Source organism: Brugia malayi (genome assembly GCF_000002995.4).
Source record: "Brugia malayi strain FR3 genome assembly, contig: Bm_v4_Chr2_contig_001, whole genome shotgun sequence".
NCBI classification, from domain to species: Eukaryota; Metazoa; Nematoda; class Chromadorea; order Rhabditida; family Onchocercidae; genus Brugia; species Brugia malayi.
In genome coordinates, this window is record NW_025062476.1 from 11,046,600 (window position 1) to 11,062,259 (window position 15,660).

At 21.1% G+C, this 15,660-nt stretch overlaps 2 protein-coding genes across 3 annotated transcripts; one reads left to right on the forward strand and one right to left on the reverse strand.

Moving 5' to 3' along the window:
• Positions 1–2,028: 2,028 nt before the first annotated feature.
• Positions 2,029–5,893, forward strand: Bm8431 (Kelch motif family protein; the record flags this gene model as incomplete). Of its 2 annotated transcripts, XM_043079225.1 has the most annotated exons (8): positions 2,029–2,173; positions 2,948–3,166; positions 3,522–3,592; positions 4,193–4,379; positions 4,706–4,904; positions 5,277–5,353; positions 5,508–5,592; positions 5,851–5,893. In XM_043079225.1, the coding sequence occupies 8 exons, from the start codon at positions 2,029–2,031 to the stop codon at positions 5,891–5,893; spliced, it is 1,026 nt and encodes a 341-aa protein (XP_042935159.1). The 2 variants fall into 2 exon arrangements, with proteins under 2 accessions (XP_042935159.1, XP_001894535.1); XM_001894500.1 differs by lacking the exons at positions 4,193–4,379; positions 4,706–4,904; positions 5,277–5,353; positions 5,508–5,592; positions 5,851–5,893 and having other exon boundaries at positions 3,522–3,649.
• A 2,823-nt stretch (positions 5,894–8,716) lies between these two features.
• Positions 8,717–14,247, reverse strand: Bm11549 (Uncharacterized protein; the record flags this gene model as incomplete). The annotated part of the gene is made up of 9 exons (XM_043079226.1): positions 8,717–8,759; positions 9,109–9,196; positions 9,917–10,005; positions 10,823–11,021; positions 11,343–11,532; positions 11,762–11,825; positions 12,289–12,412; positions 12,808–13,269; positions 14,094–14,247. The coding sequence occupies 9 exons, from the start codon at positions 14,245–14,247 to the stop codon at positions 8,717–8,719; spliced, it is 1,413 nt and encodes a 470-aa protein (XP_042935160.1).
• Positions 14,248–15,660: the final 1,413 nt, after the last annotated feature.

Genomic DNA, 15,660 nt, shown 5'->3' on the forward strand with positions numbered 1-15,660 from the left:
AAATATAAAATGAAAAATTAGAAGTCGAGGAAAGAAACTTGAAAATTTTCCAGTCAGATTTATTAATCAAAATATAACAAATAGGACTGAATTACAGCTTTAAATTTTGATCATTTTTTACAATTAAAATAGTTGAAGATAAAACTTCATGGATTTTGAAACTCAAGAAAAAATGAGATTTTTCAGCTTACTAAAGTATTACTTAATTTATTTAACAATTAATATAAGTAAAATTATAAGAACAACTGAAAGAGACGAAACTATTTGAAAAGAACGTATTGCTTTTACACATGCATGTATGTAACGCGAGAAGAAACGTAAACTGAACGTAGGCGTAAACGTAAAAAGGAAAAAAGTGAACGTGAACGTAAAAAACTAAAACGTAAACACGTCACGGATGCAATGTTGTTCGATATGCAAAAATTGAATTGAAATTGCTGTAAATAAAATTACCAATAATATATTTAAAAGAATAATTATTGTATGAATAAACATTCATAACAACAACAAATAATTCCTACAATTCATATTTATCGATTTTTTCAATTTAAAATTTTATAAAAAGCAAATAAAAGATTGGAGAGAAATACATATTTGAATAATAAATGTTGCAGAATTGTTATTTGTGTTTCTATTTGGTATATTTGAAATGAAAGAAAGTAATTAGCAATAATTCGATGTAATTTAACACAGTTAAAGCGATATTAATTAATTATTCATTCAATCAAATTAATCAATCAATCAGTAAGTTATTAATTAACATTTTGAATTTTTTTATTTCAAAAAATAGCACAATTTGATTATTTATTTTAACATAAAATTTTTTCATTTTTATTACAAACAACTAAATTGACAGTATAATATTTTATATAATTCTTTTTTTTTCAGTTTAACTTTTGCAAAATGAAATAATCTGATCCGACTATTACTTACATTGTGTTTTAAATTCTAATATATTATTTTTTGATTAAACAATAAAATAAAAGAATTGCAAAAGTTGTAATAAATTTCATTATTATTTTATCATTTAATTTTAAAAATGCATATTGTAAAAAATTAGTGGAAAATTTGTAATTGTTTAAAAAATTTTCCCGCAGTTTATATAATTTTAAACTTTGACTTAGATCTATCGTATTTTTTGATTTACTTTTATCTCACTGATATGCTTCTTATCAATTTTTCAATTGATCTATTCCCAGTAATGCTTTGAGATGCATACAGCAATTTCTTCATTTATAATCATTCTCATATCATGATTACTTCTTATATATACTTTTCTATCTTTATGTTATTAATTATCGGCTATCAACTTTAAAGTAAATATTAAACTTTGAATATCTTAAAGAAAAACTTTTATATACTAATTTTACTGCTAAATTTTTATTGGTCATTTTTGCCTATGGCTTTTAATTCAATTAATTCTAATTGTTTTTTACATCAAAAAGGAAAAAACAAATCTTTCATTACATTATTTTTTTGCAAATAAATGTAAAACTTTTTCTAAAGAATAAAAATAAATATATGTCTAATTGATTATTTAATTACAGCAAGATTTTGATGGATGATACAAATAAATCATTAGATTATTGAATATTTAATAATTTGATTATTAATTATTATTATTGATTATCGAATATTATTATTATTATTGAATATTTATTATTAATTTTTTGATTTAATTTTTTTTTTCTGTTATGATTGAAAATTAATTTCATGAATTATATTAGATCTTCTAAATTTTGTGACAAATAAACATGAATTTGATGAATACTGATAAATGTCTCATGGCATTTGATTACTGATAAACTTTAACTAGTCATTTTTACTTGAATTTTAATTCATTTAATTGTAATTTTTTATTTGTTATAGTATTTGTTGACTATATAATTTTAATTCAAGTTACTCAATTTTTTACTTTCGATATTAGTTTTGATAGCTATGGAATTTTTCAAAATTTCATTTTAATTTTTTTATCAATTACAGCATTTGATTCACTTATCATTTATCACTTATCATAACAATAACACTATGGCATGTTGGATAGTGACACTGCAAGGTGGTCCAAAACGAACGACACAAGCAGCGGTTGCCTTAAATGATAAGATTTATGCATTTGGTAGTTGCTGGTGTACCGAACCTGCCGAAACCTTTGGTGTACACGTTTTAAATACTAGTTTGTTTCTGAGTTTCTAAATTTTTTTTTTCATCTTTATCTGATTTTAAAACAAATTAATTTTTATCCCAAAAAAAAATTTTTTTATTTAATAATTAAACCTACTTTTACATTAATTGAATTATAATCGATATTATAAATCAAATATTTATATATAAATTTGCTTAAGTTATTTTTTTTTGTTCATCTTTTTCATATAATTACTTCACAAAATTTTATTGCTAACTAATAATGTTTCTATTTTTTCAAAGTAAAAAAAAAATTTCATTGTATTTTTAGTTTTTGACAGATTAATTAAAGAATTTTGTAACTTTTTTATAAAAAAATAAGAAAAATAAATGAAGAGAAATGACGTAATACAAATAAATAGTATATGTGAGAAAAATTTATTTAAAATTTAATAGGTAAATTTTATTTACATATGTAAAAATGATTTTAATTCTTTGTAAAATAATACGAGCTGAAGTTGATAAAAAATTTCGACTTCAAATTATATTAATTAATAAATTAACAAATACTATAAGCTATCTCTAAATAATTCCATTCCTCCATTTTTCCCTCTTTTCCTCTCTCTCTCTCTCTCTTTATCATTAACATAAAAATTCCCTTAAATGAATAATAATTTTTTTTATTATTTCATATTAATTATTTCAATTAATGGAAGTAATTATACTTAATTTTATTTTCTTTTTTGTTTAATTTTTCATTTTTTCTTTTTGAATTAAATTAAAAATTTTCAATTTCTATTATTACTATAACTATTTTGTATTTTAGTTGATTATCGTTGGCAACGAGTACCAACACGATTATTTCAACCAAATCCATCACAGCAATTTATCGATGATTCAGGACAAATTTATGAGCCATATGGTGAAAGTCCAGTTCATCGAGTTGGTCACAGTGTTGTTGAATATAAGGGTAAAATTTATTTGTGGGGCGGTTTTTGTCATGAGATAGGAGTGCTATGCTCAAAGATGTATTGCTTTGATCCAGGTAATTTCTTTTCTCTCTCTCTCTCTCTCTAAAAAATTCTTTTATGCATATAATTTTAATAAATATTCTTTCAAAAATTTGAGAAAGAAAAAATTATTCTTTTTATTTAATTAATTAATAATAGTTTAATATAGGGTAAAAAAGAAAAAGTTATAATTTTCTTTTTATCTTGCTTACTATTGAGTTATTTAAAAAATAAAATATTTGAATGAAATTTTAATATTAACGACTAACAAAAAAAAAATTTGTACATACAATATGAGAAAAGGGGAAAAACGAATATTGGTAATAGAATATGATAAAAAAGGATTAAAATTTGAAATTCGTTTTTCAAGTATTTAAGTATTATTTTAAGAAGAGCGAACTTGGTCAGTAATTCCATGTGCTAGTGGCGAAGCAACCGGACGTGAAAAGCATACAGCTGTGGTATTTAATGATATGATGATTGTGTATGGCGGTTCTGAAGATCAGCAACCAAGATAATTAATTAATTAATTAATTAATTGAGAATTAATAATTGTTATAGTATGTAATATATGAGAATAAAGATGGTAAAAAGTTGAAAATTAAAAATGATAACAAATTTAAAATAATTAAATTATTGTTTGTTTGTTTTTTTGTTTCATTTTTCACCATGCAATATTAAACAATAAAAAAAAAAACTATTATTAATTTAAATAATTTTTCTATTTTTAGATTACACAATAATGTTTGGATATATAATTTTAAAAGAAGAATATGGTTTAATATGATTGTATACGTAAGTTATTATTACTAAATATATAAAAAAAATAATATACATAAAAAAATTATGAAAATAAAAGTAGTACAAAACTAATTACATAAATAATAATATAAATTTATTCTTTCCTTCTTATTTTGTTTTTTTACAAATTTTAACAATTTGAAAATTTAAATTATCTCGTATATAATAAATAAATGATATGCTATAAAATTTTTTCATCATTTCTAAAAGTTTTTACAAAAAAAAAAAAAAAAAAAATTGAAAATATAAATTGAATACAGGGTGATATACCACGAGCACGAATGAATCATACAGCATGTGTCATTGATGATAAGATGTATGTGTTTGGTGGCGTTGACTTCTTACATCAAGAATTATACCTGAATGTGTTGGATTTACGGCATTGTTACTGGGAGACACCGGATGTCACCGGTGAAAGACCGTATGGATTAGTAGATGCATGCTGCTGTAAATTGTTTTGAAAAATTTTAATAAATTATATTAAAATATTCATTTAAGATTTTTTTTTTGGTTAAAAAAAATCTTTTTTTCTTTAAATGATAAATTTATGTATTTTAATTCTTAAAATAATAAAACTAATTGCTTTTATTGACTATTTTGTGAATTTAAATTCGTTTTTTTTTTTTTTTTTTTTGGATTTGGAAATGTATAAGAAATTTTTTTTTTTACAAATTGATAAGTTAAATTTTAATAAAATTTTATCTTAATAAAAAATTATCTTAATGAAATATATAAACAAAGGAATATCTTAATAAAATTTATATCATTTATAGGGGTATATAATAAGCAAATGTATATATTTGCTGGTTGTCGACATGAAGATGATCAATATATACCGGGACTCTTTCGATATGATCCGGAAATATCGGTGTGGCGTAAAATGCATCCATTTGGTTTGAAAGGTCCAAGCGGACGACAGCGCCATTGTGGTGTGATCGTTGGTGATTGCGCTTATGTATTTTGTGGTCTCGCGTAAGGATTCTTTAAATTAAAAAACAAAAAAATTATAAACTTGTCGAACTTTTAATTTATTGTAATATCAATCATATAATACATAATTCATAAATGAAAATCAGTTGATTAGATAATTATTTATTAAATATTAATGCCAAAAATATTTGAAATATATTTTATTTTACAACAAAAAATAAAATAAATAACAATAGAGATATTTCTGAAATTAATTATATAATTTAAAGCTATGAAATGAATACAATACATTTATAATGTTTGACTTAAATATGCATTTCATATATTAATTGAAATTAAAAACTGTATATTTTTAAATTATTGCTGCAATTTTTCTTTTTTGTATACTTAATATTTGATTATTGTCAATTTTAGACAACTCATTTCCTATAATGAAATGCTTGGCTTTGGTTGTTTACTGGAAATGTGTGATCTCAATGTTCTCAATTTCAGTTAGTTTTGAAATAATTATTTTTAAAAAAATAAATAAATAAATAATTTTTCTCAATATTTTGTTAACAATTATTTTATTGCTTATAAAAAATGAAAAATTTTTTCTTAAATTTTAACATAACTTTTTTAATTCATCCATTTTTCATTTTATAGATTGGAAATTGAAAGATCTTGCAGCAATTGCCGTACTACGATATCAATTACCTAGAACAAGTTATAATCTTCCACTTGAATTAAGGTTAATCTTAATTTATTACTTATTAATTTTTTTGTTCTTTTATTAAATATTTTTCTCTTAAACTTTTGATGCATCGAATATTTTGTGGTATATTAAGAAGAAAAAGAAAAAACGAAAATAAAAAGAATGAAAGCTCACAAATGCTATAACTTTTTAAAAAAAAGTTATAGAATTTTGATTTATACATTTATTTTAATAATATAATAGAAAAAAAAAAGCATTCATATTCAATCAATGAAATTATTTAAATTATTTTAGAATTCATCTTGATATGATGACAACACCGAATCATGTTTTATGAGTGTAATATGCTTAACGAAGAAACATTTGAATGAATTAAATTCAATTTTTCATCCATCTTTTTTTACTTTTTTTATTGACAGTCATTCGTTCCTTTTTTTTTTCTTTTGAAAAAAGAAAATTGTTTTCATTTCAATTTTCATTTATTTTATTCGTTTTTGCTTTTATTAAATTTCATATTTTCAACTTTCAAAACCACAAAAAATTTTATCAAAAAATATTATTTATTCTAATTGAGAAAACAAAAAAAAAAATTACCAAACATTTACAATTATAATTTATCACAATTAAAAAAAACCTCTTTTTCTTCTCTTATCAACCTCTCTCTCTCTCTCTCTCTTTCTCTCTTTCATATGACAATTTGACAACCACTTTTTTACTTAAAAAAAAGAAAAGAAAACTCATCAAATTTATACCTCATACATAGTGATATGTTCATAATTTTTTCTGTTCAATTATGAAAATACCTGTAATTTTGATGACATTTTGAATTGTACTCAAATTAATTTTATTCTTTTCTTTGAATAAATTTACTAAATTAATCTATCATTTATACTTCTGCAAAATGCTTTCCTTTTTTTTTTTTCTTTCTGCTATGCTTCAAATTTGTGCCACAATGTTTTTCCTTTTTCTGTTTTGAAATTTATTTCTACAATGTTAAATTTTTATATTTACAAAGGAATAAAAATCATTGCAAGCAAATTCAACAAAATGTTTTGGCTTTTTTCTTCCGTGGTAATTTGTCTATTACACGTAAAATACGTGAGGAATAATTACGCGGAAAACAAAGTAAAAAATTTTAAAGCATGTTTATGAATTTTTTCATGCCAAAAAAGAAGAAATTCTATTTGAAATTGTAAATTAACAGAAAATTTATTAAAAATTCTATTCAAATAGCAATGCAATAATGCAATGTAATTAAAAAAAAAAAAGTTTAAAAAAAATTTTGAAAAAAGGTACAATGTTATCATATAATAAGGCTTAAAAAAAATTTAGAAAAAATTTAGAAAAATTTTAGAAATGTTATTTAAAAATTTCGAGAATTGTGTTTTTTTCTAATTCAGAAATACAGTGCCATTAAATTTATCATATCATATCCAATGATAAATCATTTAGAAATATTTAATGTTAACGCTATCATTCCGAATTGTTTATCACGGAATGATCCAGAGATTATCAACAACAGTAACAGTACAATAATTAATACAATAACTAGTATTTAATAAAAAAAGTTTGCAAATTTTCAATTTTGCCATATTTCAATAAATGATAAGAAATTTGACTTAATAAAATGCAATATATTTATGACAGCTGTAATTATATAAAATAAATTAATTCATTCATCGTGAATAAAATTTTTTAAAATAATTTTTTTTGATGTATTATGATAATAACAATATTAACATAAGAAAATTTCACTTTATTAGATGAAATTAAAAACACTTTATTTAATTCAGAAGTGGAATTTTACAATAAATTATTAAAAGATGAGAGAATTAATATAATAAAAATTTATTTATGCCACATAGCAATTTTATACTATTTTATGTCATTTAATGATAAATAAAAAATATTTTTTATTTCATTTTGCCAACATATTGAAATGTTATCACTTTGATGAAAAAAAAAAAATAAATAAAAAAGGAAATAGTATTGATAAATCATCCAACTTATCACATCTTTGTTTATTTGATTATAATCCAATTTAAACAAAAAAATTTTTTAAAGCACTGATAAAGTTTTAATTAAATATTTCTGTAAAAAACTGAATTTATTCACCGAAATTGATGTAAACAATTACTTTATTCTTGTTTTTTGTTTATTTTTTTCTTATATTCTTTGTACTTATTATTTATTTACTTGATACTTATTATTTATTTACCAGTTTTTATTGCATTTTTATTGCTCTGTTAAAATTTTTAATTACTGTTTTGAATTATATTAATCAAAAATAACATATTATTAAGAATGTTATTTTCTTTTTTAATCTTTTAAGATAACTATTTCAGTAATTTCAAAAAGTAAACATTTATTGTAATCATTAGAAAATGATTTATGAATCAAACATAACATTCATCAATGTTTCAATTCTTCTCATACACATGTCGGAAATTAGTGATTAAAAAGAAAAAAATGATTGATGAAAAAGACTAATATAAAATTATGCATAGATCACAAATTGATTAAAATTGAATTTAATTTAATTATTATGATCGATTTTTGAAAAGTTGAATTATTAAGTAATGTAATATATGCAATATGAATAAATGCATAAGTAATACTTAAAACTGAAACAACAAAAAATTATAGATGATATTCTTACAATGATTTATCAGTAATCATTTTATAATATGCATAAATTTCGAACTGATAATCTGATCGAAATATTGCTAATCATTCCATAATTTCAAATATCAGTAAGTGAGTCAAAAAGAAATTGTATAAAAAGGAAAAAACAAAAAAGGCAGAGATTTCAGGGAAAGAAATGCATATAAATAAAGTATGTAAATATTTACTAAATCATAATGCAAAGAAATAAATAATTTCGTATTTGTTCAAAAATTTTAAAACAATGCTATATGAATCAGTGAGTAAGAATAGCAACAATAATAATAGACGGCAACAATTATAATAGAAATAATAATAATGGCAACAATAATAATGACAACAATAATAATAATGATAACAGTAATACAAGAAATGAAAAATGACTATTTTAGAAATGATCAAATGATATAAAATATTATTTAAAAATAAAAAATTCACGAAAAAAATATAACAATTGCGCATTTCAAAAAATTTTCCAATAAAAAAGAAGCACATTTCACGTCACATAATTAGGTGTAACTCTCATGCTAATATTATATCTGAAATTTGAAATGAATACATAATTAAATTTATTAGTAAATTGTTGATGCTTAATTTTGATGATAAAATTAAAAATAACAGTGGAAAATAATAACAGCTTGTTGATTTTTTGTAACGATCAAATAATAATTGAAGTATGTTTTTAAATATACTTAAAATGATTTAAGCCATATTTTTCCATAAATTTTAAAATATTTCAGAAAGAATTTGGATTATTTGATTCATCTAAAATTGAATGCATTTCAAACTTTTTATAATTAATTATTTTATTATAGATTAGATTAATTAAGCTACAGCAAAAGCATGGAAAAATGTGAAAAATAAGAGAAGAATGTAAGATAAACTTACTTTATCCAAAATGGAAGTAAATTAAAAAGATCGCTACTTACTCCATTTCTCAATAATGAAATGATGCAAAGATCTTCCAATTTAAAATCTGTAATTTTTACTTTCAATAATCACTGAGATTTTTTAATGAATTTATTATTGAATTTTAACTTGGCAAATGTTAGGTAAAAATTGATAGCTTTAGTAATATTACAAAATCACAAATAAATATTATGGTGTGAATGCACTTTTTATAATTAATTATTTTATCATAGATTAGATTAATTAAGCTATAACAGAAGCATGGAAAAAATGTGAAAAATGAGAGAAGAATGACAAAGCTTATTTAAAAAAATAGTTAGTTAAATAATACATCGTTGTAAAAAAGAAAAATTAGTTGCTAAAGCTAATGAGTAATGGATAAATTAAAGCTAAATGAGAAGTTAATTGATAAAATTAATAAATAGACTAATTAATTAGTAGCATTATCAAATCTCAACAAATTTACCGCATTAAAAAATGAAATATAAAAGTAAAAATAAAATGCAAAATTAGTTTAAAGTTTGATTAATAACCATAACAAAATATAAATTCTCATTTCTTAAATTTATTTATTAATTAAACAAAGAATAATTAATTAATTTTATACCATCTAATCAAATTTTAACATTATTATTAAATTTTAATATGATTTATTATGAGATAATATAATACTAATTAAATTCATTTCTTGTTACAATAAAATAATAATTTTAATAATTGCTTTACTGTAAGTAAACATTTTTTCAATAATAATATAAAAAGAAATTTGTTACAAAATTTAACTAACCGTAATCAAGAACATGAAGATCAGCTATTTCTCTGACCAATTGCGCATCAGCAGCAATACTGGGAGGTAAATTAAATTCAGCCACTGCCCTTAAATGATATTATAAAGTAATGTCAGATGATATTGTTCTCATTTGGTACTATTTTTAAACTGAAAAATATTTTAAAAAAAAATAAAAAAGAAACTAACCACTTCATTTTACAATAAAAAAACATGATCATGTACTAATAATAATAATAAAGTATAGTATACATAGTATGGTTAAATAATTTTAATAATAATTTATAGTATTAAAAACTTACTGAATTATTAGTTTAAAAAAGTTATTGTTCATTTCTTGCTACAATAAAATAATAATTTTAATAATTGCTTTACTGTAAGTAAACATTTTTTCAATAATAATCTTGATAATAATAATCTACAATACACTTTAAAAATATTAATAATTCAAAATACAAAGTAATCTTGAAAATAATTCATAATATATTTCTTAAGAAATAATAATAATAATCTCTGATGATAAAATGGAAAAAAGAAGCAGAAGAAATATCAATAATTACCAAATATTTAATATTTAAACAATAATTTGTATAATACTTATTAAAAGCCAAAAAAAATGATAATTATATAATAAACTCAAATAAAAAACAATTTTATTAATTAATAAATTTTAATATTATGTAGCTAATACTATGCAATTAATTACAAAACAAAACAATTAGTAATTAAGTTGGAAAAGTAACAATTACTATTATAATAAAGTGATAATCTATGGTATATGCATGATTTTTTTTAAATAAAAGATAAATTTAACATTAGCTATTAATTATTGAGTTAAAAAAAAAATTAAATTATTCTAAAATAATTATTTATCACTTAAAAAGAAAAAAAAAATGATAAGCATACCCCAAACCACCAAATATAAAGACACGATCATTAACAATAACAGAACAGTGTCGTTGTCTTGATATCGGCCGATTTAAGCCATACTGTTGCAGAAGACGCCATCGGGAAGTTTCGGGATTAAATTCATGAAGTGTATTTAAATGCTGATAATGATCATGCTGATAACCACCAAAGATATACAACATCCCTTGATGAACCCCTCAAATATTACTAATTACTTCAATTTTTAATTTTTTTTCCATAATTAATTAATTAATTTGAATTACGACTAAATTTTAAATTAAGAATCAACAAATCATTACATCTTTTAAACTATATTAATTCCTAGGATTAAAAATAAAAAGGAAAATTACATATTTTTAAAAGTTTTTAATTCAAATAAACTAAATTTACAGCTTATCATAATTGTTTATTTTTATTTTTGGAAATTTTTTTTTTCATATGAATTTACAAAATAATTTATTGCTTATTAAAATAGATAATAAACAATAAATCAGTAAATAAAAAGTATAAAACATACAAGCGGAATGATTTCGACGTCCACATGGAATATCACCGGTTTCTTCCGGTTTTTCCCAGCGACCTGTTTCTAAATTTAATACATCCAAGCCTAAATCATTCACAAAATCATTCTTACCACCAAATACATACATTTTTCTGTTAATTACGCATGCTGTATGAAATTCTCGTCCGTTTGCTGGCATTTCACCCTGAAGTAATCAATAAATTTAATTGAGAAAGTAGAATTTATTTTTAGCGATTAGATTTTCAATGAATGAAATATATTAAAAATGAATTGTTATTGCTACTTTTTATCTAATTATATGTAATTAGTTGGATAATTAATTAAACTTAGTCAACAATTTACATATTTTCAATAATTAGTTCAATAATAAACTAAAATTTAATTAGCATTTTAAACTGCATAAAAAAACTTACCTCAATAATCATTTCGTACCATCTATTTTGTGTAAAATTATACGCAAAAACAGTTTCCGGAAAACTGAAAAAGTTTTTTTTTTTTCATTTTTTCATTCTTCCAATTCTTTTTTCATTATTCGTTTATAATTTATGGACTTTTTTCAGCTTGTTCCATCAATTATTTCATACAGAAAATAAAATTACATGGAAAAAATTCAACACAAATTTGTTTTAAATTAAAATTAATTTCCTCAATAATTATTTTATCAAAATAATTTGTTATAATTAATAAACATTTGGAAAGCAAAATTTTTGAGCAAAACAAAACCAAAACGATCAATTATTTCTCATATGGTATTTAGAAAATAGTATTATTAATAATTTACTGAATTTTTTTAAAAAAAAAATTTTATTTCTTTATTAATTTAATTAAAACGAAATTCAACAAAAACTACTCTTGCACTTATATCTTTTTCAGTTATAGAAAAAAATATTAAATTAAATATAATTAAAAACAAAATAAATAAATGAATAAAACGATATACTTTGTTAAATTATTTTCACGTCCGCCATAAACGATCATCATATCATTAAAGACAACTGCTGTATGTCTTGTACGACCAATTGGTACTTGACCAATGCATGGAATTACCGACCAAATTTCTTCTTCTAAAAAGTTTTTAAAACAAATTCTCTCAAATTGATAAAATATTCTGCCCAAAGAAAAAAAAAAAAAAAAAAAAAAAACGAAAGCATAAAGAAAACAAAAAAGTTATTTAAATTAATTTTAAAAACACAAAAAAGAAAAGAAAAAATTATTTATTCAACTTTACTTTTAATAAAACTAATCGTTAACACAAAAAAAAAAATCAAACAACATAAACAAAAAGAAAAAAAAAATGCCAAATTAATTCAATTATAAAAATAATAACATCCATTGTTGTCCCCTTTTTTGTTTTTTAATTTCAATTACCTTTTAAATAAACAAAATTCTAATTAATATTGGCAATTACTTTTTTTTTTTTGAAAAAATAATTTATAAAAAAAGAAAAAAGGAAATATACCTGGATCAAAACAAAACATTTTTGTACAACAAATTAAACCTTCGGTGCATCCACCCCACATATAAAATTTTCTATTGTACATTACAACAGTATGATTAATTCGATAATGTGGTGTTTCATTATAAGCCACCAAATTCTCATGCGTATCATCATTATCATTATCGTTATCAATGTCAATATCGTTATCATTATCACTGTCACTACCGTTATTATTATCATTGCCACTGTCACTATCATTACCATTATCTCTGTCACCACCATTATTATTATCATTAGCATTATCTCTGGCACCATCGTTACCACTATCATTATCATTGGCAATATCACCATCACTATCATTATCATTATCATTGTTATCAGCATTTCTTGCAGCTTGATTCCGATGTACTTCTGCATAACGTTCCAATGGCAAATATAAACAATTCCTTGATGTTGCTAATAATTGATGCCAACGATAGGATTCTGAAATTAAAAATGAAGAAATTTAATATAATTAAATTAAAATTTTTTTTGCTTCATATCATTTTATTTTTGGAATTTTAATAATATTGAGTGGTTTTTCTTATTATTGTCATTAATTTTTTATTATTTTATCATTTTTTTTAAAAAATTTTTACTATTTAAGTAATTTTTTTTAGTGCTAAAAATTGTGTAGTGTTTTAGAATCTACAAATGACAATTAAATTTATGAGAAAATTGAAATCATTGTTCAACTGCATATAAGAAGAATAAGAAAATTTTTGTGTTTTGTAATCTTAATGCTTACAGGCATTTATTTTTTTAAGTTTTATTTTTGTTTTGAATTTTTTTTAAAAAAAAAAGTTAGGCATATAACATAGAATGAAGTTTCTGATATATTAATATGTCTGAAATATGCTATTTCAATAAATTTAATGTGAAATTAATCGATTACTATCTATTCGTTACGTAAGAGTAATAAATATAAACAATCAAATTCATAATACAAACAAATGAAAACATAGTTATGAGTAGAAAAACTTGAAGTAATATAATTTGAAATTTTTAAAGTACAAAATTTAAACTTCTGCAAAATCTTGAAATAGAACTTCTATATAAACAAAATTACATAATTGAGTTACGTTTGAACGTATGTATTTTAAAATGTTACTTGTGTCAGAGCAAAAAAAAAAAATCATTTCATTTTAAAAATAAACTTTAATAATAGAATTAATGTATTAATGTTAGTTCAAAAGTTTAAATAAACATGAAAAAGATTGTTTAATTATATGTGTGCGATTAGAAATAATCAGGAAAACCGGACATACCGGTATTCAGAACATGTATACCAAATACCGGACTACGAGATGACTCATCGGCATAATCAAATTCTCCAAATGAGTAAATCCTACAGCCTAATGCAGCGGCAGCTTGATTAGCTCGTTTTGGACCACCGTTTAATGAAACTGTCCAATATGCCATTGATTTGACGTGCAGAAATTTTCTAAATTTTTTTTTTACTTAAAATAAATTCATAAAATATTTGATAACAAACAATTAAAATTTTGAGAAATTACACGCATAAACATTTATGCAACAGAAAAAAAAAACAAAAAAATTTAAAATAATTGAATTAAACTTTTTATAATTAAGACATTAAAAAACAAATTAAGTTTAGCAGAACTGTATTACATAATAATATGATAATAATTTTAAATAAAACTACATTACATAATTATTTAATAATTATATCATCAAAAAAGTTTCATTTTAATTATGCTATGTTTAACAAAAAATAGCAGTAATACTAATTAAATTAAAGTTATGCAAAGTAACAATTCAAAACTCAAAAGTTTCTGTTCTACGATTTTTTCTGAATTCAATCAAAATAAATTTGCTTATCAATATTATTTGCATTTAAAAAATGAACTTTGTAAAAATTCTAATATTACATTTGTCCATTTTAAAAATTAAGATTAAACAATAATATTTTGTCAAACAATTAAACATGCTTACAATAATAGCATAATTAGTACGAAAAAAGAATTTTTTAAACAAATAAATTTATTTATTTTTTTCTTTTTGAAATGATAATATGCATGCAATTTTTCATTCTGCTAAAATGTTTTTATGATATAAAATTGTTCGAATTTTGCATATTGTTTGGGATATTAAATTGCTAAAAACAATTATATTGAATTTTCTAGCAATCAAATTTGAATAATACTTTTTTCATTTAGAACAATTTTTCAAGAATCCATAAATTAATTTTAAAAAAAAGGCAAATTAAAATGAAAAATTTGAAGAAAAATAAAAATAATTTACTAATACCTTCTTCTTTTTTTTGAATATATAATCAAAAAATTAGTAAAAAATGATGCAAATAATTCAGCAAAATAACTGTCTCCTAAAAAATGACGAGAAATAATATGAAAATGGTAATAAATCAAAATGTATATGCAATGATATGTGACAAATTATTCAATATAAAAGTACCGGGAAGAGATCAGTTATAATTATTAGACTAAAATTAACATATCTACATAATTATACCAATATGCAAAGAAAAAAAGAAAAAAAATGCCAAAGTTTAATAAAATTTAGCATTTCATATAATGTAATTTCATTTTATCCATAAATTTTATAATAATTAGTTATATGTATGAAATTAATGATGCAAATTTAATTTTTCAAATTTGTAATAATGAAATATTTTAGAATGGCAAAAGGTATGGATGGATATGAAAGAAAAAAAAAAAAAACTATTTTTTTATCATAAATGATTAGAAAAAGAAAAAAGAAAAGAAATAAAAAAGTATGCAATATTTTATGAAATTTATTCCTTCTTCAATCATTTCACATATAAATTATTATTTAATTTTTACAGTAAGGAAA